This window comes from Mixophyes fleayi, chromosome 1 (genome assembly GCF_038048845.1).
Source record: "Mixophyes fleayi isolate aMixFle1 chromosome 1, aMixFle1.hap1, whole genome shotgun sequence".
Classification (NCBI taxonomy): domain Eukaryota; kingdom Metazoa; phylum Chordata; class Amphibia; order Anura; family Limnodynastidae; genus Mixophyes; species Mixophyes fleayi.
The window spans coordinates 226,211,726-226,235,361 of record NC_134402.1 but is presented as its reverse complement, the minus strand read 5'-3'; the positions used below and the strand labels follow the sequence as shown (position 1 = coordinate 226,235,361).

The window sequence follows — 23,636 nt, the reverse complement described above, 5'->3', positions numbered from 1 at the left end:
ACAACGTTAAAAGCTTATCTGTTATCCCAGTGAAGTGATTGCGGTCTATGTTCATGGTGTCCTTGGTGTAGACCAGTGGTCTACAGCAAGGACAACAGGAGTGGTCTACAGCAAGGACAACAGGTGGCCCACCTTCATCTGCGTCCCCCAGTCTGCTACTTCCAATGTCACTTATTCTCTGCAAGCAGAAATCTGTGGAGTGGTCTGAGTGACGTGGGGGAGTTTTGTGACAAGTGGGGGTCTGAGAGCATGTGGTGATAGTTTGAAGAAAGTGGCAGATCTGAGTGGCATGGGGGGAGTTTTGGAGCATGTTTGTGCATTTTGGGATGAGTGATGTGAGATGCCGAAGTGGATTTGAAATGAAGGGTAATGTGCGGCCCTGTATATTGGAGTGGCCCTTGAAGTATGTGGTGTTGCCCATCACCGCTGTAGACGGTCAGACTTGCACATATTTTAATGCAGAAAGCAATTCTGCTTTTCCTTGGCTTCTCATTTTGTTTTATAAAAGTAAAAATATAAAGGTGACTTAAGGTGCCCATCTCTATAATAATCAGCCGGTGGAGAAATTTCAATCTTTGCCATGTCAAGCTTGATATTCAGATAAACCCATTCACCCATCTTTTTAAGTATGAAGATTTTGATACACATTAACTAGGTGCACCATTATATTGCACTAATATCAAATGGAATCAAGTGTTGTTTAATAATTGAAAGCAGGTGCAGGGTGGCTGATATACATAGAGATATAGATATATAATCGATCAATTTTTGAATGAAAATAGTTACCCCGGGCGATAATGGTAAGTGACAACTTCCCCCATAGTGTCATCTGTTGCTTTATATGTCTGCACAGTGGTATTATATTAGGAAGGGGGGGGGGGGGGGGGGGCAAAAATATATCCTGTTTCAAAGAGATATTTAAACCAAGATATTTCCAGTAGTCCACCCAAATTAACCCATGGCCCTCCGTTTGTTTATTTTTGGTCTTCTCATCTAATGCAAAGAAATTTGTTTTATGCTAGTTAATATGCAGATGGCAATAAATTTATTTTGAAGGAATGAGTGAGCTTGCACTATATACAATAGCATATAATCCACATATAACAGTATATTTTGTCCTCTCCCCTACTTGCTTGAATATTTTTTATTGTCCCTTATAACCCATCTCTTTCAGGACAGCATACAGATAATTACTTTCCATAGCATCAAATGCTTTTGCTGCTTCCAATGTAACTGTCACTCTGGAATCTTTGTTTGTTTGTTTAATTTGTAAATTTGCTAAAGGCCCTTCTTAAATGAACTGCCGTGGCTCTCCAAGGCATAAACCATGCTTGATCCCTATGGATTAGGACAGTAATTACAGCATTGAACCTGACCGCCAAGATTTTCACCAGAATTTTGTGTCAAAATTAATTAAGGGTTGTCCCTATATGAACTGCAATCAGTGGGGTATTTCACAGGCTTTAGTATTAACATAATAAGGGCGTCACTTATTGACTGAAATTTCTCTTTTGAAATGTAAATGTGTAATAGTTTGGGTGCAGTTTCCTCCAGCTGGGTCTTATATTGCTCTGTGGGGTGCCCATCTAAACCTAGTGTCTTACAGGTTGGAAGTAAAACAATATCTGCAGCAACTTATCAAGTGTAATATGTGCCTCTAATAGTAATGCAGCATCTGGTGTAATAACTGTAATAATAATAATTATTATTCTTTATTTTCAATGTTATCCGCAGCTCTGTACAAAATACAGTATACCTGAGTACAACAGTACATAGCAAGTACAGTGGTGTAGGAGTAGAAGAAATGGTATTGAAACAGAAGGGAAGAGGCCCTGTTCTGAGAGCTTACATACTAAAGGGAGGGAAAATGAACAGCAGGCACGAGAGAAGTCCCTAGTGGGGATCAAGCGTAGGAGGGGACAGGGAGGTGGGGTAAACAAGGAAGCAGAAGATTAAGTGGATGGCTGGTAGGCCATGAGAAGCAGATGGGTTTTGAGAGCCCATTTGAAGGAGCTAAGTTTAGGGGACAGACGGATGGAGGGAGGGAAGTCATTCAAGTGGAGGGGGGCAGCACGGGAGAAGTCTTGAATTCTGGCATGGGATGAGGTGATCAGTGCAGAGGAAAGGCGACGTCATTTGCCGAAAGCAGGGAACGTGAAGGGAAAGGAAGTGTGGATGGAGAGGAGGTTAGAGATATAAGGGGCAGTGGAATGGGAGAGGGCCTTCTAAGTGACCGTGAGGAGTTTAAAGAGGATTCTGTAGGGGAAAGGGAGCCAGTGTAAGCAGAGGCAGAGAAAGAGTGGCATGAAAGAAAGATAAGTCTCACATTCACATAATAGATCGAAGAGGGGCGAGATGGGAGTGGGGGAGGCCAGTAAGGAGAAGGTTACAGTAATCGAGACTGGAAATAATGAGAGCATGGAGGATGGTTTTGGCTTCATTCTGAGAGAGGAAGGGCTGGATGTGGCAATATTCCGTAGTTGGAAGCGACAGGATTGGGCAAGAGATTGAATGTGGGAGGCAAAAGAGAGGGTGGAGTTAGGGAACAGCAGAGGTGGTGGTATTATTAACGGTGATGGATAGTTCACGGTGGGGTGAAAATTTAGAAGGAGGGAAAACAATGAGCTCAGTTTTCGCAATGTTGATTTTGAGAAAGCGTGAAGACATCCAGGAGGAAATGGCAGAGAGGCAGTTGGAAACACGACAGAGGAGGGTGGGGGGGGGGAGTGGAAGGTCAGGAGAAGAGATGTAAAGTTGAGTCATCGCGTGGAGATGGTACTGGTGGACAAAGGAGGAGATGAGATCGCCCAGGGTGAACAAAATCAGCCAGGGAGTGAGATTTCCTCCAGAGGCGTTCAGCAGCCCTAAAACACTTCTGTAGGAAGCAGGTAAATTTAGAGTGCCAAGGTTGGGGCAGCCGATGGCAGTGGTTAACAGAAGAGGCTGGGCAAGGGCATCCAGAGCAGTGGTGAGGGAGAGGTTGTAGAGAGAGGTCGTCTGGTCGGGGTAGGAAGAGGGGAGAGAAGAGCGTTAAGAGAAAAGGAGAAAGGTAGGGTCCAGAGCATCAAGGTTGCGCTAGGTAAGGGTGGATTTAGGCAGGGGGGGTTTATGGGAGGATGACAGAGTAAAGGAGAGGAAGTGGTGGTCAGAGAGAGGAAAGGGGGAATTAGAGAATTCAGAGAGAGCACAAAGATGAGAGAAAACAAGGTTGAGGCAGTGACCAAGACAGTGGGTGGGGGATGAGGTCCACTGAGTGAGATTAAAGAAGGTGGAAAGGGCAAGAAGTTTAATGGAGGTGGGGTCTGTAGGGTTTGTTAGAGGAAATGAAATTGGGAAGCAAGACACGGAGATAGATGGGGGAAAAGAGACAGATAGAGTGGACTTTGAAGGAGGAGAAAGAGAGGGAGGGCAAAGTGGGAATGACCCAAAAAATACAGTTAGGGGAAAAGAGGAGGCCCACACAACTTCTTGGACGATCATCCGGTCTGGTGGAGTAGGTGGAGGAGAGGCCTCCATGGAAGAGAGCAGCGGGGAAGACAGTGTCAGTAGACGAGAGCCAGGTTTCAGTGATAGCACGAAGGTTAAGAGAGTTGGAGGCGAAGAGGTCATGAATAGCAGACAGTTTCTTACGGGCGGATCTGGAGTTCCAGTGGGCATAGGAGAAAAGGAAGGGAGGGCAGGAGGATATTTGGATGAGGTTAATGGGGTTGCTAGAGTGAGGGGGGGAGTTGAAATTGGGGCAGAAAGTGGGACTAGGGGAAAAGATGGGTATAGGACAGGAGCGATGAGGCATGGTGGGAGCGAAGAAAGAAAGTATGGTTACTGAAGGAAAAAGGATGGGAGGGAAGAGAGTCAAGGCAGAAGAGAGAGAAAAAGACTGTGAGACCAGAGGTATGGATCAACAATGAGGGCATTGATTGACACCCAGTGAAGAAATAAATTGCAGAAAGTGTGAATGAAGGACTGAAGGAAAATAATGCAATGAGGCAAAAGCACAAAAAAATAAGTTAAATGTAAAAGGCAAAAAAAAGTAAAGTAAGGCAGTAACACAGGGCAACAAGGACTAAAATAAAAGACTAAATAAAACCAGGCAGTACCAGTGCAGTAAAGAGTAAAATAAATAATAAAATAAGGAGTGAAGTAATAGAATAAAATGAACTAAGATTTAAATAGAAAAGAAATTAAGGACTAAGTAGAATCTAAAGCAGTTACAATAGCGGTTATAAAATAAACAATAACGGTAATAAAATAAAATAGCAGGAGACCGGGAGTCCAAAATGTGACATTAAGATATGGTAATTACATATCTCAATGTCTGCTTGTGGTACATTCATTGAGGATGGATATTATCAGAGAGACTGGCAAGTTAAGTCTTTGGAAATAGCGCTCTTAAGACTAAGGGCTAGATTTACTAAGCTGCGGGTTTGAAAAAGTGGGGATGTTGCCTATAGCAACCAATCAGATTCTAGCTGTCATTTTGTAGAATGCACTAAATAAATGAAAGCTAGAATCTGATTGGTTGCTATAGGCAACATCCCCACTTTTTCAAACCCGCAGCTTAGTAAATCTAGCCCTAAGTGTTGACTGGTCACTATAAGCTCTCCATGTGATAGGATTGTGGGTCCTGTGATGATATGATGAACTCCTTGGTAATTATTGATTAAACATATAACCCAGTGTTGTGTATGTTTTATAATAAAAGAACATTTTTCTTTTATCAAGAAACTTGCCTAGGTGATTTCGTATCCATATATGTTTTTTGTAAAGTGCTCTGAGACATCCATTAATCAAAATAGGTATTGTTACTAATTGTCCATTTATATCTCTCAGTTCCGTGATTGCTGTATTTACACACACTGCTCTCTAAAGCAAAATGCTAACATTTTACCAGCTGTCTACACTCTTAAACCAGTTATGCCTCACATAGAGCAAATATTTTTTGGGTCATCCTATCATCATTAGGCTATGTATATGTTTTGTGTTTTAGTAGGGCTTTATGTCTATCTGATGTTGGTGTGTCTGTTTACTGCCTCTTCAGATTTTTAATGTTTATCATATTTATTTGTATCTTAAAGTGCTATTTGTGAAATCATGTTGTCCCTGTTAGAAGCCTTTACATAATGCATCCCATATGCTCAAATTTTAAGTTGTGGTCCTATTATCTGCAAAATTTGCTTAGGGGTTGAATATCTTAAAGGGGAATAGTCCCAAAAAACCCACAAGGTATATATTCTACTTTCATACGGACCCCAGAACCATGACAGAGAGGAGAGCCATGGCTATACAGGACAGTGAGAAGGAGAATGACAGGATAACACTTCTTTTTTTATTTCATTGACTATGTCTTCAGATTTCAATGAGGTTTAAAGTGCTTAGAATTGTGTTTAGTCCAGGACCAGCATCACCTGATTTCACCCTTCCTTACATTCTACCTAGCCTACCATATAGTGCAACATTAAAGTCTCCCATGGTCAATATTGATAAATGACACATTTCTGCAAGTTTACGTCTCAGTTAGTTTAAAGGAAAATTATGGAGGACAATACACTTTAACTAATAGGCATACAGTGCCATTTATATTGCACGCCATTACGAAATTTCTGCCCGTGAAGTTGAATTTAATAGGATACAGATTTGTTAACTAAATTGAACTGTGTACTTCTTGCAGCGTGACAACCAGGTCTCAGTTTCCAGACATAATTAAATATTGATACTTTCTTTAATTTGTCTGTTAAGAGCTTGGACCGTCATAATGGAAATATTATAGCTTCATTCATAGACAGGTAATTTATATACCCATATACCCTGTACGCATATTACCTGTATTAATGCTACTGCATGCAATGCTGTGAGACCGGTTACCTAACCAATAAACAGTATTGAGCGCTCAACCCCTTCCGTTTATCTCCCCAAAACTCGCAGATGCCTAAACCCAAAACTTTTATGCGGTACTACACAGAAATTGTTAGGTTTTAACAAGTTATAAAGTATGATTGACTGCTGCCACTACCAGCCTTACCATTATTAGAGGGCAGTATTGCGCTTCAGTAGATATTTTCTCCACTATTAGTGACAGCTACACAAAAGTTAATTTAATAGTACATAGTATTCACGTGAGTAGCCACAACTTCAGGTATGCATCTGGTGAGGTGAAGAAAATAGCTTTGCCATCGGCCATCACTTTGACTTTAGCTGGGAATAACATGGCATAAGGAATATGTAGATGTCTGAGCGTATGTCTCTCAGTGAGGAAGACTCTGTGCGGCTGTATCAAGATGGAAAAGCCTGCAAATATAGCTAGCTTGCAAATCCGGTATTGAATACGCCCCTATTCCCATGCCAAGTTGAGAATCTTACCCCTGACATGGTAATTGGAAGCCGTGGGATGAATCGCTTTGGCAGCGCTCCTGGCGGTGCCTGGTGTTTGGGACTCTATGGGCTCTTTCCACAACAAATGATTTGATTCATTAAAGATTCAAAAAAATCCTAATAAATTTTCCAATCCGCTGCCTCGGTTAGTCCCAGCAAACGGTCTACATAGCCTGTTTGTTGTGGTATGGGGTGGAATCCTTTTTTATTAATCAGTGTTCCAGCTTACAGTTATTATCCTTTACATTTCTGACATTATTTTTCACCTCTATGGCATGATTTCATTCGGTCTGCATGGCCTGTATTGTAAAGGACAAGTTTTCCTGGAGCTGTCCAATTTTATCATGGAGTGTTGTCTGGCAGTTATTAATTGCCAGACAACACTGTATAGTTAACAAGAGCTGTAGCGAGAGCAAGTTGACGGTGGTATCTGATGGGAATAAAGGTAGGTCTCACAAATGTGTCTGTCCTGGCAGTCGCCTCCGCTTGTTCTTTAGGTATCCCTGTGCTGCTGTCTCCTTTAGGCAGGAGTGGGGAGCAGAATTACCTACATTCTTTATATCTGTGCCAAATAGGTTAGCTGATTTCTGGCAATGGCGGGGGAGCTTCTCTACCATGCAGCTTAGCTTATCATGTGAAAACAACTCCAGTTGACCATTAATCTGAAACTTTTACTAAATAAATCATGTTTTTATTCTAGCTTCCTTCTAATCTTTTAAGCCATTAAGCTGTATTGAGTGTCAGGAACTTTAAACAATAGCGCTTCTTGGGTATAATCCTATCCAATGCAGTGAGCACAATAGGGCTAAGTTGTTTCTTAGGGCAATTGAAATAAACAGACTATGGTACACATCATTGGAGTAACTCAATGTATGTGTTTGTACATAATATTTGTATAAACAGCACATTCTGATATAACAATAAAGATGCTACAGTAAGGATAGCGTCCAGAGATGCAACAGGAAGTTGTCATCGCAATTTCCTGTAGACCATATCCTCGGATGCAATTGTTGCACGTTGGGCATCAAGAAAGATAAGAGGAGGTGGTGAGGGAAACTTTGTCTGTTACTCTGTGTGTCGGTGACACAGACTCGATAAGTGGCTGACAGTGTGAGTCTGTAAAGGTGACTCTGTGTTTTTAGTCTGTGTGTTTCTACTCTCTACCTTTTAAACTCTGTTGGCTAGATTTACTAAGCTGCGGGTTTGAGAAAGTGGGGATGTTGCCTATAGCAACCAATCAGATTCTAGCTGTCATTTTGTAGAAGGTACTAAATAAATGACAGCTAGAATCTGATTGGTTGCTATAGGCAACATCCCCACTTTTTCAAACCCGCAGCTTAGTAAATCTAGCCCTGTGACTTTTATAAAAGCACTTGGCTTGCACCTTTGTGCATTTTATATGGTAACATAAGTCCATGGTAACTTCTAATATCCTTAGAATTTATTTAGTGGATAGGTACATTATACTATATATAAATACATTACAGAAAGTAGAAAGACAAAGCAATGTGCATAGTAAAGGTTAGTAATATCACCATCCAGAAAAGTTTGCGATTTTATTTTTTTTAAATCCTTCAGTCTGACTACAGATTAGGTGTTAATTTATTATGAGATCTGTACTTCAGTTATTACTTACCGGTATATAAAATATGACTTGGATATTATTTTTGGGCATTTTTGTGAACTTTGCATGAACCTTCACATGGGCCCTTGGAGACACACAATTACAAATCCCTAGTGGCGATATCAACATTACAAGAACACAATTGGAAGGCTCAAACTAATGAACTAAGTAAAGGTTTGAATTTTGTAGTAAGTAATACTGATTTCTAATGAGAAGGCAACCCCAGCAGATGCTGTAATGATCCTTCTGGTAATCCTTCAGTAAAGTCTATCAGTGTAAGTGACATAGCAGATCCCAAGTGACCTGCTGTGTCACCAAACACTCTGTATGAAACTTCAACATTAGTATTGTCACGTGGTACTCATTATCTAACCTGTGTTTAATTTCCAGCTATATTGATCTATAGTTTTCACAGGAATTTTCTTGCCTTTCTAGACTTGGTTCAGTGCTCTCCCTAGGTGTGGTCATTGTTTGTGGCTTTAAGTTGCGTAGAGAGACTTCTTCCAGTACATATGTCTGCATCACGGTGTATATATAATAATAAGAAATGTCAGCTTGTGTAATGTAACTTGCCCATTGAAGAGACCTAAGCAGTCCTTGCAATCATATGCTTCAGTGTGACAGATTATATGGATTTGGACACCAATTGCACCTGGGGTTTACACAAAATGGAGGCAGCCATTCTGTGGGCTTAACCAATGAAAATGCAGTTTACCAGTCTATTTTGTGCCCCAGAACATGTTCAGACTTATTTTTATTTGTGCCCTTGTAATATGAATTTGCCATAGGGATCAATAACCTTTAGGACATCTTAATTTATTCTGTGGTTTAACTCCATTTCTGTTCAGAACGCAATGTAGAAACGCTTGTGCATATGAGCCATTGCCGTGTCACCATCTCATGGAACATAGAGCTAATCATTGTCACCATTTTAGAAACTCCTCTGGTTCTTAATGTTTTTATTGCCACTCATGACAATATTTTGTAAGGGAAGATCCTTGGCAAATGATATTATAAGGAAAACTCCTTCCAAAATCATCAAATGCCTGGGCTCTCCATGCTTGGATAGCTACTCACCAACATTGATGCCAGCTGTGGTAGCTTCTCTGGGTATAAAATCATTTGGTAACCTGAAAGTACTGTGTAAATTGTGTCTGTCTGTTTTGGTTTTTTTTTAACTTATGGTTGTCTAATTGGCAGCCTGTGGGATTGATGCAGCCCTCAAATGCTTTCTTGTGACCCTTAAATATTATAGCCTTTTGAATGATTACAAAACTCTCCCTGGCTCATATACTGTGTAAAATAGCATGTTCACATGAACCACGTGTACGTACACACTGGGCATCATACATAGTTGTAACAACCCTATAAATAGTAGGAACTATATATGGGGTTATTGAAGCACCCAACAGTTTCAGTGGATAAAGTCCATTGTAATACAATCATTTCTGAAGTTCTGAGATGTACAAGACTGATGCAGGCAATATAGTGTTATTACTTCAGTTAGCATTTGCTGGCTAAAATGAAAGAGAACAAGTGTTCAAAATGTTAGTGTCTAACCATCTACACATAATTACGCTAACAACCATTTAAACAACTGCCAGTGAAGGACTAAATTAAACAATTAATTTTACTATTTAATTTTCACTGTAGTGAGTAATTAAATGTTTACTCCACCTTTGAAAAGACTGTAATTAATTTTTAAAAGCCTCAGTGTTTGTATGTTTACAGCGTGTATTTAACTATTCATCTCTCCTTTCTGAGGAATCATATTTGCTGTAAGGGAATACGGTATAAAACACATTGTCTCTTCTGCATCATTTTCTGTACTAGGGTTTCCAACACTCAATGCAGAAATACTTTAGGGTACTGTTTCTGTACTAGCCTGTGTTATTGTCAGACTAGACAGTGATTAATGCATTGGCTCCGTGGGATGCCATGTCAATGGTCTTTTGGAAGTGACAGCTCCTTCAATATGGAAACATATTTGCATATAGTCACTACTCCGAAAGAACCTTAAAACTCCTTTTAACCTTGTTCACTATGTTAGTGAGATCACCCTAAAGTTAAAAAAGCTGAAAATAATATAGGATTAATTTTAAGTTATTCTCGGCAATAACTTATATATGTAGTCCCCTTATAATTTATTTTATATTACATTTATAACATTACCTGGGAGACATTTTGATTGACTGCTATTCATAATTGCAGTTTTGTGATCCAGCAATTAATTGAAAAAGCAATGCTACCATTATATAATTGTTTTGTAAACAGAGCTTTCAATTACCTACATTACATTCCCATTTAAAGAGCACTTATTTTGTACATAACGAGTTTCCTTTATTGAGGTTTGTAGTTCCCTTTTAGTGCAATTTAGTCTTAAGTGTTCATTTACTTTTCATCGCATTTTCTGTATTGTTCCAAAGTACAGAACGCTGATTCTTATGCTTCCAGATATTATTGTTTTGGAGGGCACAGTCACTGAGGCGTACATTTGCTTAAACCCCTGCAAAGGTAACCAGATCTAAGAAAGTAGCCAATAATACTTTCTGTTAGCCTGGTAGCCAAGGTATTATCTTTCATCTAGCATTATGAAACTGCGTTTGTAATATCCAAATACATTGCATTAATATTTTATATGTTGCACATGTCACATTTGGGTAATGTTAAGCACTGTCCATGTCCACCTTTTGGAATAGTTTTTTTTCAGCCACTTGATTAAGATCAGTTATACCTCTCCACTCACCTTATTAGGAACTTTCTTGAAACTGTAATACAGTTGTATTTTATGCAGGATGTTGCCTTATATGACCAGTCTATAAAAAACTTTTTCTGGGCCATGCCTTTAGTTTATCATATAGCAGAGTTGAAAGATTGTATGTCATTTGTAATATTTTTATCTTTAGTGTGTCTGTGGTATTTAAGTTATTGTTATTTGTTTATAAAAAGAAGTTGTCAATGTTAAAACTGCAAATATGAATGAATTTGAGGCCTGTCAGAACTTCGTTGCGTTCTCTCTGTGGGGAGAGCTGACTAAGCTTGACACTTCCTGTAGGGAATGGAAAGTCCCTACATTTGGATGTTATATGCAGCTCATGTGATGCTACATTCATATTGCTGGTGGTAGTCTTAACTAGACAACACATACAACAACATCATGATAGCGACTGTTTAAAAACCCGACTTGAAAGAATTGCCATGAATAAAGATGCCGGGCGCCTACAGTGACGTAACTTTTAATCCCGACTGTATTGGTGTTGCTGTTTAAAGTGGAAATTTAAGGATCCCACGGCTGTACAATGAGCTTTACAAAGGCACAGCCATGTCCTCCTTAAATTACCACTGTAGCCATCTAGTTAGAAAAATAGAGGAAATTCAGAACACTATAATTTTGGTTGTTGCCACAGAACTTAAATGAGCCACAGATTGTCATTAAAGTAAAATTCATAGAAAATATAATTTTTTATTATTATTTTTGTGTTTAGTTTAAATATGTTACTTTACCTTGTGGGATTTTTTAGTGCTGTTAATTGACCTGTTGTAGATTTGAGTCTCATCTGGTTGATGGTATAGGTCCATGTGTAAAACAGTTGATGTGGATAAACATCTAAACATTAACAACCGCCCAGAGTAGTGTGTGAATATCGTATATTCATACATCCAGTATATTTCCAAATATTGCACCCATCCTCCTTTCTTTTCTTTTTTCATTACTGTCTTAGGGTTTCTGGACTCTAAATGAACCATTTTCTGTTATGTTCCTTATCCATTGTAACTCTTCATCGTGGTCTTTTTGCAGATTTTCCACATGACCTATGACTTGGCCAGCGCAGTGATGAGGATTTTTAACCTGATTGCCATGATGCTGCTGTTGTGTCACTGGGATGGATGCCTTCAGTTCCTCGTTCCGATGCTTCAAGAGTTTCCTAGTAATTGTTGGGTGTCCATCAACAAGATGGTGGTAAGTAGTAAACATAGTTTTATTCTGGACACTTCTTTCTTATAAACCACATTTCATGTGATGGCTGAAAAGAAGCTTTACATTGCCCATTTTTATAGGTTTGGAAATGCAAATTAAATGCTGACAAAGTGTCTGAAATGTAGTTTTCATTCCCAGTTGTTTGTGAATTATTTTGAAAGATTTGTAGCATACATTTGCTACTTAATACAGAAGCGTTTGCTTATGCCCATAAGAGTATTAAAACTCTCTCACGATCGTTCTCCTGGCTGAATACCAGTTTTGTGCTCCTGTTGTGACCAAGACGCTATTCTGTCATATATATCAGAACTTACTGGCAGCAAGCTTTAAAGCAGGAGAAATGACCTTTTGTTTTTGGTCTCCTTCCTAATGTTTAACTCGCGGTTAGACCGAGGGAAAAACACCTAATTTTTGTCTAATCAAGGATGATTGGATAGTTGGGTTTTTCATCTAATCTGGGAACAACTTAGGTTAGTAATTCTACCGAGATCTAGGGTATTTTAATAGAACTCTCTTAACTGGAGAATTTCTTGCCATGCTTTTGGGTAGAACAGGGGTTAAGTCCTTGAAGCTCTGTCTGTAACTCAGCTTGGCACAGAAGGCCGGTGCCAGTCAGCCGCAAACTGGCACATGAGAAACCACGGAGGCACAAGAGAGAAGGATCAGTGACTTGGTGTGTGTGTCAGCTGGAATCGCATGGCTCAGCACAGGAATAATAATAGATTTTTCTGTCTTTTCTACCTCTCTCCACTTCTCCCTGATGTGTCCTTTCTTCTTTTGTCTTCCCCATCCTTCTATTTTTGGAACGTGTTTAGTTTTAGTCTATCCCTTCTCTTTTAGTTTTATTCACACTGTCCACTATAGCCTGTTTGTTCATCTGCCATTCTAATAGTCTCAGATTCACTCTTTAATCCTCTATTAACATAATGCTTCTTCTTTCCTTACCTCATTGTTGGACACATTTGGCAACACTGTCTTGACCATGCACACAGCCATGTCTGAATTTAGTAATTCTTATTTCTTCCCTTGCATGATCTACTTATGCCCTCCTCATTCTCCCTACTTTTTCTTGCTCTCTCTCTTCTTTCAGCCCAAGTGATGTCTCTTCGCTCTGCTGCTTTGGGTAAAGTGTGTCCTAAGTAGACACTGTAGTTGGATCTCCTGGTCTGTATGTGTTTAGGGGTATATGTATGGGACACAGCTTAGAGACGCAACTTAAAGATGCATGAGTGTGGGACACAGTGTTTGCACAGGTGTGTGGGTGCACTTTATTGATGCTCGCTCCTAGATGGTTGCAGCATGCGTCTTTACATGGATAGTTGGAGACATGAAGCACATGTTCTTGCACACTACATATATACACATTCGTGGCATGCCTCATCCATGCCACATGTCAGCACGGGCACGAAGAAATTGGGATGTGCACTTTTCCTCCTATTATGAGAAAATGTTTGAATCCTTATACACATGCCTATTGTCTGCCTGGTTAGCAGACTAGGTATGAGCACATTTCATATGCACGCATTTACTTCTATCTTTTATTGCACAGAATGACTCGTGGAGTGAGTTGTACTCCTTCGCCCTTTTCAAGGCCATGAGCCACATGCTGTGCATCGGTTATGGGCGCCAGGCTCCAGAGAGCATGTCTGACATTTGGCTCACAATGCTGAGCATGATCGTAGGTGCTACGTGCTATGCCATGTTCATTGGACATGCCACTGCTCTCATCCAGTCACTGGACTCGTCTCGCAGACAATACCAAGAGAAGGTAAGTTTAGATATATATATATATACACATACAGTCAACTTCTTAACACTTTCTCTGTTGTAAATGGTGTGACCTCATGTATAATTATTGTAATGATTATTTCTCTTTCTTGCTGTATAGTTACTACTGCCTTTACTTTTACAGTATGTACAGCCATCACCCTCTTCCCCCTACCCAGTTATGTCACACTCTGCTATGCTTGCCCATACCATACCATGTGAACTGCCCATAATCTCACCCCTTCCAGCTTAGAAGATTGCTTTATTTAAAACGATAATTATTGTTTTAAAATGTTTAACCCTATGTTTTTTGTAAGGGTGCAAAGTTCATAAAATACTTTTGGTGTGTTATGCCAAAGATAAGTATCTCCTGTTCTATCTATCCTTATGTACTTATACATGCTTTATACCAGCATTTCAGAAGTGTACCAGACAGATGAGCCAAAACACATGTTATATTTCTTTATTCTATGCTTTAGGTGCAAGCACCTCCACTTATTCTGACTGCCTTATCCCCAGCTGAACTATTTTATTTGTGTAATCCATAATACAAACTGTTTATTAAATGCGGGCCCCTAACAAAATATTTCGCTTTATGTTGGATACCTAACAATGCTGAAAAAATACACAGGTCCATCCAGTGCATCCGTTCATAAATTCTAATTATGTTGCCTATATTTCTGCTTAGTTTAAATAAGTAATATGAAGTGCCATGATGAAGTTTGACTATAACCAAGATGAATTGCACTTACAGCACTTTGCTAATCAACTTAAACATGCAGAACAGTGGCAAGTTTATAAATTTAGATGACATATTTGTACCTTAAAGTTAAAAATAGCATCAATATAAATGAGTTGTGTTTTCTATTGCAGCTAGTTCTTTTTTTCCCATACATTCCCCATTTTATGCAGAAGCACTTTTACTTTGGGTAAAAAAAAAAGCTCACTGCAGGTGAATAGACAGGTGTGGTTGCATGATTGTCTCTTTATCATGTCTCATGTCAGATTGGTCTTTCTCACAGTACAAACAAGTTGAGCAGTACATGTCCTTCCACAAACTGCCAGCTGATTTTCGCCAAAGGATCCACGATTACTATGAGCATCGTTACCAGGGGAAGATGTTTGATGAAGACAGTATTCTGGAAGAGCTGAATGAGCCGCTGAGGGAGGTATGGAGGTGGAAGGGGTGATTGTAATGAGCGTGTAAGAGTTGCACTGTCATGCTTATGAAAGTAAAGTGTGTTGCTGTTACATGTGTTCAGTGTGGAGTGAAAATAAAAATGGGTTATTGAGACATTGGACCACCATACCATGTGTTGCCCCTTTCCACTTCAGTGCAGTACAAGAGCAGAATGCTGCAGGAATTCAGGATCTTCTGTATTGTCCTGTGACCTGTTTTAAGGATGATGAGCAGTACTAGGGCCTTTTTAGTGAAGGTCTAAATGAGCATTTACCCTAGGCCCACCAGGGGCCACCATTTGAGAAAGAGCTTTACTTTGAGATATATGGGAGTCATATATTTATGTAATATCATTTATAATGACGCGGAGCAATCTTACTGATTTAAAATAGCTATTCATCTTTTAAAATGCATCTAAAAATGATATATTGAAATGGAACTTTCATATAGCATGCAGATGTCACTAATTGTGGAGAGCGTTAGACTGTGTCCACATCTCTTTATTAGCAACAACATTAACAGTGGTATTGAGAACATACTGCCCAACATGCTGAAGAGCAAATACAAATAAGTGTGGTAGAATCAAAACAGTTATTTATTTAATTAGAAAATACTATATTGTAGGATATTGGCTATATATATATATATATATATATATATATATATATATATATATATATATATATATATATATATATATATATATATATATATATATATATATATAGCCGAGTGTGTGTGTAATCTTGCCTCATGTTTTACTTTACTTTACATATTAGCTGTATAAACATTACACAGAAATATTCAAAATTAATGTTGAAAAGAATGCATGTGTAGAATCCTTTTTTTAATACAATTCCTTATTCTTTAGGGGACTCCAATAGTTTCTATAGTCCCCCCAGTGGCATGTTATATTTAGTGCAGTTAAGCATATATTAAATTAATAAAAACATACTACTATAAATAAATGGGGTAACTAGGTTTTTTTCGACATTTAACTTTTCCTCCTCCTCTCTGTGTAATACTCACTTCTCTTCATCTCTCCTCAATGTCTTGCTCCCCATTTATATGCTTAGGAGATAGTGAACTTTAATTGCCGGAAACTGGTAGCGTCTATGCCACTCTTTGCCAATGCTGACCCCTGCTTTGTGACTGCCATGCTGACCAAACTGAAGTTTGAGGTTTTCCAACCCACGGACTACATTATTCGTGAGGGAACCATTGGCAAGAAGATGTACTTCATCCAGCATGGTGTGGTTAGTGTACTTACCAAGGGCAACAAGGAGGTCAAGCTATCGGATGGCTCTTACTTTGGAGGTGAGAATGACCTAACAATTCAGTGCCTCAGTAGGATGAGACCCTCATGTGTTTTCATAAACTGTGACATGTTACAAATTAAAGAATAGGTGTAGCCTTTTATTGACTATTAACCAGGTAAATAGTGAAACAACAAGTAATAAGTATACATAATAAGCAGAAGACTGCACTGCAAAGCACATCATCTGAAAGAGGAGACATTATGGGTCCTGATAGTTTCTTGGAGTCAGGATGGGGGAGATTTTGGCTTAAAAACACCCATACCCAATCCATGTTCTGCTTAATGTTTTCTGTACTGTAGGGTGGTACTATCTGGTGATCACAAAACAATAACTACTAAGGGGCCACACAATTTGAAAGAGAGTACCCCTGAGTTTATTGAAACCAGGATGTGGGATATGTGGACTTTGTGGATATATGGAGTGCCATACTCCTCTATCCCTGGGCTTCTTAATGCACTCTGTAGTGTAGGGTCACACGTGATCACACATCACCAGAAAATAACTTCTATGGAGTCACATCATTTGAAAAGGGGACTCCCCTCAATAAAAATGAGGGTGGAAGTGAGTCTCTGGGTGTGAGGATGCCGGTATCAGCACTTTTAGAGCCCTCTCCCATCCCCTCAGATTTGTTTCCTGTAGTGTAGGGCTGAGTGCCGCGCGCTCTGTCACTTCATCGGCACCAGCGCAATCACATCATCATTAGTGGACTCTTTTTTTTTTTCCCCGGCCCCACATACTAGAAATACTGGGTAAGTATTATCTTTACATCTTTGAACCCCACAAGTTTATACCTTAAGAGTATATATGATGGTGGCAGTGTACCAATCATCCTCTGCACTGAAGGTGTTAAATAGCAAAACAGACGGGGAATATAGTCATCATAAACAAGTTGCAGTAAGAATTATTGGTTAATTAAGTATTAGTGAAGACAAAATGTGATCATTTTGCAGAACTTCATCATTTAGAGCTGCTATGCATCAATGTTCAACTAGTCATAGTGCATAAAGACTGCATGAATCCCATATAGTGATCTCTGACACGCACTGATTGGACCAAAAATAATGCAAGCTGCATTCACGCCAAATCAGAATATAGCTACCCTAAAGTTGGGTCTGAAGTTAAGCTATGCCTTATTTATTTATTTTTTATGGTAAAGTTGACAACTGATTCTTCATAAAATAATTATTACATAACAAAAAACTTATTATCTTTTACCTCTTTTTCTATGTTATCAAATGGGAAGTCAATGTGTCAGGAATATGCCATGCATAGAAATCCTATGTCTATTACTTGTGACATGCAAGTGTACAACAAGCTTGTGTGTGTGTTAGCTAGTAATGAAATAAGGCTGAATTACTGGTGGGTGAACAATATCCTAATATTTATTTAAGACTTGCCTAACTAGCTATTTCCTTGGCAGAGATTTGCCTGCTAACACGGGGACGACGCACTGCCAGTGTCCGTGCGGATACATATTGCCGCCTGTACTCCCTCTCTGTGGACCACTTCAATGAGGTGTTGGAGGAGTATCCCATGATGAGGCGCGCATTTGAGACCGTAGCAATAGACAGACTGGATAGAATAGGTGAGGCTATTATGTTTAATTCTCAAACACTGTTTCCATTGCTTTTTTTTTATTTGACATTTATCTATTTTAATTGTGTCTGATACACAACATATGTGCACAAATGTTCCAGGTAAGTTTAATTTTTTAATTAGTATGGCAAGAAGTTTTCCTAGCCTGAAGTAAGTTATAAAACAGATTATGCTTATGGTTGTATCTCTTTGATAGCCATGAGGCTATACACACCTTCACTAATAAATGTTTACAGTAGCATATGCAGTGAATGTAATTCAGTGTTACCAGCAGTTGAAGTTGACATTTAGATGTGGCGGTATGGAAAATGTTACAATAAGTGCAGTAGCAGAAGTGGCTGTCCGGCATGGTCCAGCCCACTTCCATCAGTGTGTATTACAGTAATGAATCAGAAGTTTAAAAATTACACAAGTGCTTTCTATCTTTCTTACGAGTTAAAAGAGAGGATTTATATACTCACGTTAAATCCGTTTCTCTGATTCCGTCTGGGGGACACTGCTTACCATGGGTTGTGCAGGGTAGCAGGCACCTAGCTAGTTAAACTTTAGCACTGCTGACAGACCCCCCGCCTCTTCCTCCTCAGTTAATTTAAAAAGCCCCAAGGGGATAGGTCAATCAAACAAGAGCATACAGAGGAAAGGCAGAAGGGAGGGATCGCAGTGTCCCCCAGACGGAATCAGAGAAACGGATTTAACGTGAGTATATAAATCCTCTTTTCTCTTGCATCCAGTCTGGGGGACACTGCTTACCATGGGGACGTTCTAAAGCAGCCCCTAAGGGTGGGACCGCTCTGAAAGCCCCGCTCGTAGAGCACTACGAGCGAAGTTTGCATCCGCGGAATACATTAAACTGATAGAATTTGGTAAATGTGTGGACAGAAGACCAGGTGGCGGCCCTGCAAAGCTGGTCAGCAGAAGCCCCATTTCTTGCTGCCCATGACGCCCCTACCGATCTGGTGGAATGGGCCGTAAGTCTGTCCGGCACAGGAAGGTTAGCTCTTATGTAAACCTGCTTAATAGTTGCCGTAATCCATCTTGCAATGGACTGTTTTGAGGCTGGCCAGCCCCTTTTGTTAGAATCATATAGGACAAACAGGGAATCGGTTCGTCTAATTTGAGATGTTCTTTTGACGTAAATCCGGAGAGCCCTAACCACATCTAACCTTTCCATAGACTGCAGATCAGACTGAGAAGTAGATGAGAAAACCGGAACTACAATTTCCTGGTTTAAATGGAAGGATGACACCACCTTTGGAATAAAGGAGGGAATCGTTCTCAAAACCGCTCTGTCTTCATAAAAAAAAAAAAGATATGGTTCCCAGCAAGACAGAGCTCCCAATTCCGACACCCTGTGTGCCGATGCAATTGCCAAAAGAAAAACAACCTTCCAGGTCAAACACCTAAAATCTGCCTCAAGTAAAGGCTCAAAGGGAGGCCTTTTAAGCATATCCAGTACCAGGTTAAGATCCCATGGTGCTGTAGGCGGAACATAGGGAGGCTGAATATGTAAGACCCCTTGAAGAAAAGTCCTGATGTCCAGCAAATCGGCTAATTTCATTTGAAAAAAGACTGAAAGTGCCGATACCTGAACTTTTAGGGAACCTAAACGAAGCCCTGCTTCTAGCCCATCCTGAAGAAAAGCCAATAAGCGAGGGAGACGAAAGGAGGATGTGTGACATGTTCTATTTTCACACCATCTGATATAAGCTTTCCAGATTTGATGATAGAGACGAAACTGGCTTTCGAGCTCGCATCATAGTGTTCACTACACTGGAGGAAAAACCCCTAGCTCTCCAGAGGCTGGCTTCAACAGCCATGCCGTTAAACTGAGCTGAGGTAAATTCTGGCGACGAAAAGGACCTTGTAGAAGAAGATAGTCTCGTGCCGGAAGACGATATCCTTGGCCCACCGCCATGGATATTATGTCTGCGTACCACACTCGACGCGGCCATGAGGGAGCTATTAGAATCACCGGCCGCTTTGCCTCACTCATCTGAGTACTCTGGGAAGCATGGGAATCGGAGAAATAGATAACCCAACCTGAATTCCCATGACATGGACATCGCGTCCACAGCTATTGCTAAGGGATCTCTTGCCCTTGCGCAAAACCTGTGAACTTTCCTGTTTTGTCTGGAGGCCATGAGATCTACATCCGGAAGACCCCACCTCTGAACTAGAGACTGGAATACTTCCGGGTGGAGGGACCACTCCCCTGGCATCATCGCATTGCGACTGAGGTAATCTGCCTCCCAATTTTTCATTCCTGGAATGAACACCGCCGATATTGCTGGAACGTACTGTTCTGCCCAAAGGAATATCTGAGCTGCAACGCGCATTGCAACTGCACTCCTGGTTCCTCCCTGTCTGTTGACATATGCCACAGCCGTGGCATTGTCGGACTGAACTCTGACTGGGTGGCCCCTGAAGGAGAGTCTTGGCCCACCCGAAGAGCTAAAAGAATTGCCTTCAACTCCATCGTGTTGATTGATAGGGCTAATTCCTGTACTGACCAGAGCCCCTGGAGCCTGAGGTGCAGGATTACCGCCCCCAAACCTCTCAGGCTGGCATCTGTTGTGGCTATGATCCATGACCATGGAGCAAAGGACCTGCCCACCGCCATGTGATCCTGAATAAGCCACCACTGGAGCGATTCTCTCGCCCTTGGTGACAGTGAGATCCTCTGGAGATCCAAGTGTAGGTGGGATCCTGACCATTTCGTTAACAGATCCCGCTGAAAACATAGAGAATGAGCTTGACTGAAGGAGATGGTGTCGAAGGAGGCCACCATCTTTCCCAGCAGCCGCATGCACACGTGTATTGGTGGGCTGGTAGAAGACGAGACAAGTTGTTATACTCCGAATAGAACCGATCTTCTCAGCAGGCAGGAACACCTTTTGCTGGCTGGTGTCCATGATGAGCCCTAGGAAAACCATGCGTTGACACGGAACCATCTGGGATTTCTTTAGGTTTATCAGCCATCCATGGCCCTCGAGAACCGCCAAGGTGAGGGATAAGTGATGACGTAAGCAATCCTCAGAGGAGGATTTGATGAGCAGATCGTCCAAATAAGGCACGACCTGAACTCCTTGTAAGTGAAGACACGTTGCCATCACTGACATGATCTTCGTGAAAACCCTCAGTGCTGTGGAGAAGCCGAAGGGGAGGGCCCGAAACTGATAGTGGAAGGACCCCACTGTGAATCTTAGGAGAGACTGATGGTCGCTCCAAATGGGAATGTGGAGGCATGCGTCTTTTATGTCTATGGACGCCATAAACTGATCCTTCTCCAAGCCGTTTATCACCGACCTCAGGGATTCCATCCGAAATCTGTCTACCCGCAAATGCACATTGAGGTTCTTTAGGTTTAAGATGGGTCGAAAAGAGCCGTCCGACTTTTTGACCAGAAACAGATTTGACTAAAACCCGTCCCTTCTGGTAGTCTGGAACCCTGCAGATGACTCTTTGCAAAAGAAGAGAGGCGACACAATCCTGTATTGCCTGTCTTCTTGTTGGATCTCGGGGTAGTGGGGTTATGAAGAAACGATGTTGTACCGGGCCCAGCAGGTCTATCATGTACCCCCTTGATATAATGCCTCGAATCCAAGGATCTTGGGAGGACGCTGCCCACCGTTCCTGAAACAAAGACAGACAACCCCCACTGACGCCCCCTCCTGCAGAATAGAGTGGTCGTCAGGACGCAGGCTTCTCCTGGGTCTTGGAGGCCTGGTGCCTAGCTGCAAACGAGGATCTTCCCCTGACAGAGGAGCCTCGAGCATTTGGATGTCTACCTCTAAAGGACTGTCCTCTAGGCAAGGAGGTCCACCGAAAGGGCTGACGAAAGGAGCTGACCCGAGGGTTCTGGCTCCTGTTAGAGAATACCGGCAAGGAAGTGCTTTTGCCCCCTGTTGCCTGTGAGATCATAGCATCCAATTCCGGGCCAAACAAATCTGCTGCTGAAAAGGGAATGGTTTCAACTGACCTTTTTGATTCCGCATCTCCTTCCCAGGATTTCAGCCACAACGTCCTTCTTGCTGAAATAGATGCAGCCTGATTAGAGGAGGACACAGACGCTGTGTTCTGGGCCGCCTCATAAACGTACCCCGATGCCTCTTTCAAATGCAAAACAGTAAATCAGAGTCCTGTAAGGCCTCTGCCAGTTGGTCTGCCCATGCTTCCATGGCTCTAGCAACCCAAGCTGAAGCAAATGTGGGTCTAAAGGAAGAACCCGCAGCCACAAATATAGATTTCAGCTGGGATTCCACTCTGCGATCATTGGCATCCTGCAGAGTTGACGAACCTGGGGCTGGTAGTAAAGTGTGTTTGGCCAAACGGGCTACTGGAATATCCACTTTGGGAATACTCTCCCAGCGAGCCACATCTTTCTCCTGCAACAGATACAGGGAAGAGAACCTTCTGGGAACAGAGAATCTTTTCTCAGGCTGTTTCCAGGCTCCCTCTGCAATATCTTTAAGTTCTACAGAAGGGGGAAAACGGATAGGCTTTCTTTTGGCCTTTTTAAAGAGACTTCTGTCTCTAGCAGTGGGATCCTCCGGTTCTGGGAGGTCCAACGCCGGTCTTACCGCTAAAACCAAATCATCAATAAATTGGCTTTTAGTGTTTTCTTCCTGCTCCAAAGGTTGAACCTGGTCAGGATCAGAATTTATTTCCCCCTACTCTTCTGAAAACCCCTCAGAGTCTGAAAAGACCATAAGGGTATTAGCGGATCTAGGCCCCTTCCTTTTAGCAGGCGGGATGTTTGGGGATTCAAGTAACTGGTTTAGTTTATCCAAACCCTTTATAAATGCTGCGGACCATGCCAGTTCTGTAAGAACAGGGGCCTGGTCCGTAAGTAATGAGGAAGGTCTTGGTATAGACGTTCCAATAGAATCTGAGGTAGCGGGGAGGGCCAAAGGTGTACTAGCATTATTAGCCACCGAGGCTGCAACATTAAATAGCAATTGCTTGGATTGTAAAACCATCTGTGCTAAAGAGGAAACCGACTGTGTCAGGGAGGCCACCCAGGCCGGTTCCTCTGTCAGTGGGGCTGAAATAAGCTGTGTTTGTACAGTGGGGACCCCTGCTTTGCAGACAGAGCAGAGCACCAACGGATCCTTCTGCCCACATGGTAATTTTACCTTACATTTTGAACATGTGAAATATTTTGCCATAGGGCCCTTTCCTTTATCTGACATTTTTATAAAGGAAGGCACACCAAATACACAGGCTTAAATTGTAAAATTTAGCTGAGTAAGGAGAGAGAGAGTGAGTGTAGAGAGAATAGTGGAAAACAAACAAGTAACCAACTAATCAAATATAAAAGTTGTACTTGCAATTTTAAAACACAATATACTATTTTTGGCAAGTAGGAGATCTACAATATAACCCCTACTAGCCTCTCTGTACACAGCAAATACAGTAACAGTGTGTTTAAATAAGATCAGATACTTAGCCCATAGGCCAAACAGGGGAGAAGTCCAACAGCAGTGTCCTGGTGCCTGCTCCCTCTGAACTGTGTCTTTTTCCTGGGCTTCTCCTTGGCGCCAGAAGTCTGGGCAAGTCCACTTCTCTCTGGAGGGCAGGGGAGCTCTATGTCTTAGTTCCCCCCACCCCCCTCTGTTAATGCTGTTTCTTACAGCTCTCTTGCCGGCTGCTGTTCCGTTTTTTTTATTAAAAAGAAAAAACTATATGTGGCAGAGTAGTGGAGACCTCAAAAATTTAGGTCTCCGCAACAGTTACCCCGATGCCCCCTCCTATGTATGAGGGGGGATCTTGGTATGGCTCCCTTCCTCGTTTCTCCGCGGA

General features: G+C 41.3%; 1 protein-coding gene across 1 annotated transcript in view; it reads left to right on the top strand.

The window, feature by feature from the left end:
- Positions 1-23,636, top strand: part of HCN2 (hyperpolarization activated cyclic nucleotide gated potassium and sodium channel 2) — a 36,811-nt gene that overhangs the window by 9,053 nt on the left and 4,122 nt on the right. The window contains exons 3-7 of the mRNA XM_075206112.1: positions 11,793-11,954; positions 13,522-13,740; positions 14,762-14,908; positions 15,996-16,236; positions 17,659-17,823. Of these exons, the coding sequence (XP_075062213.1) occupies positions 11,793-11,954; positions 13,522-13,740; positions 14,762-14,908; positions 15,996-16,236; positions 17,659-17,823 (934 nt within the window). The remainder of the gene's footprint in view (positions 1-11,792; positions 11,955-13,521; positions 13,741-14,761; positions 14,909-15,995; positions 16,237-17,658; positions 17,824-23,636) is intronic.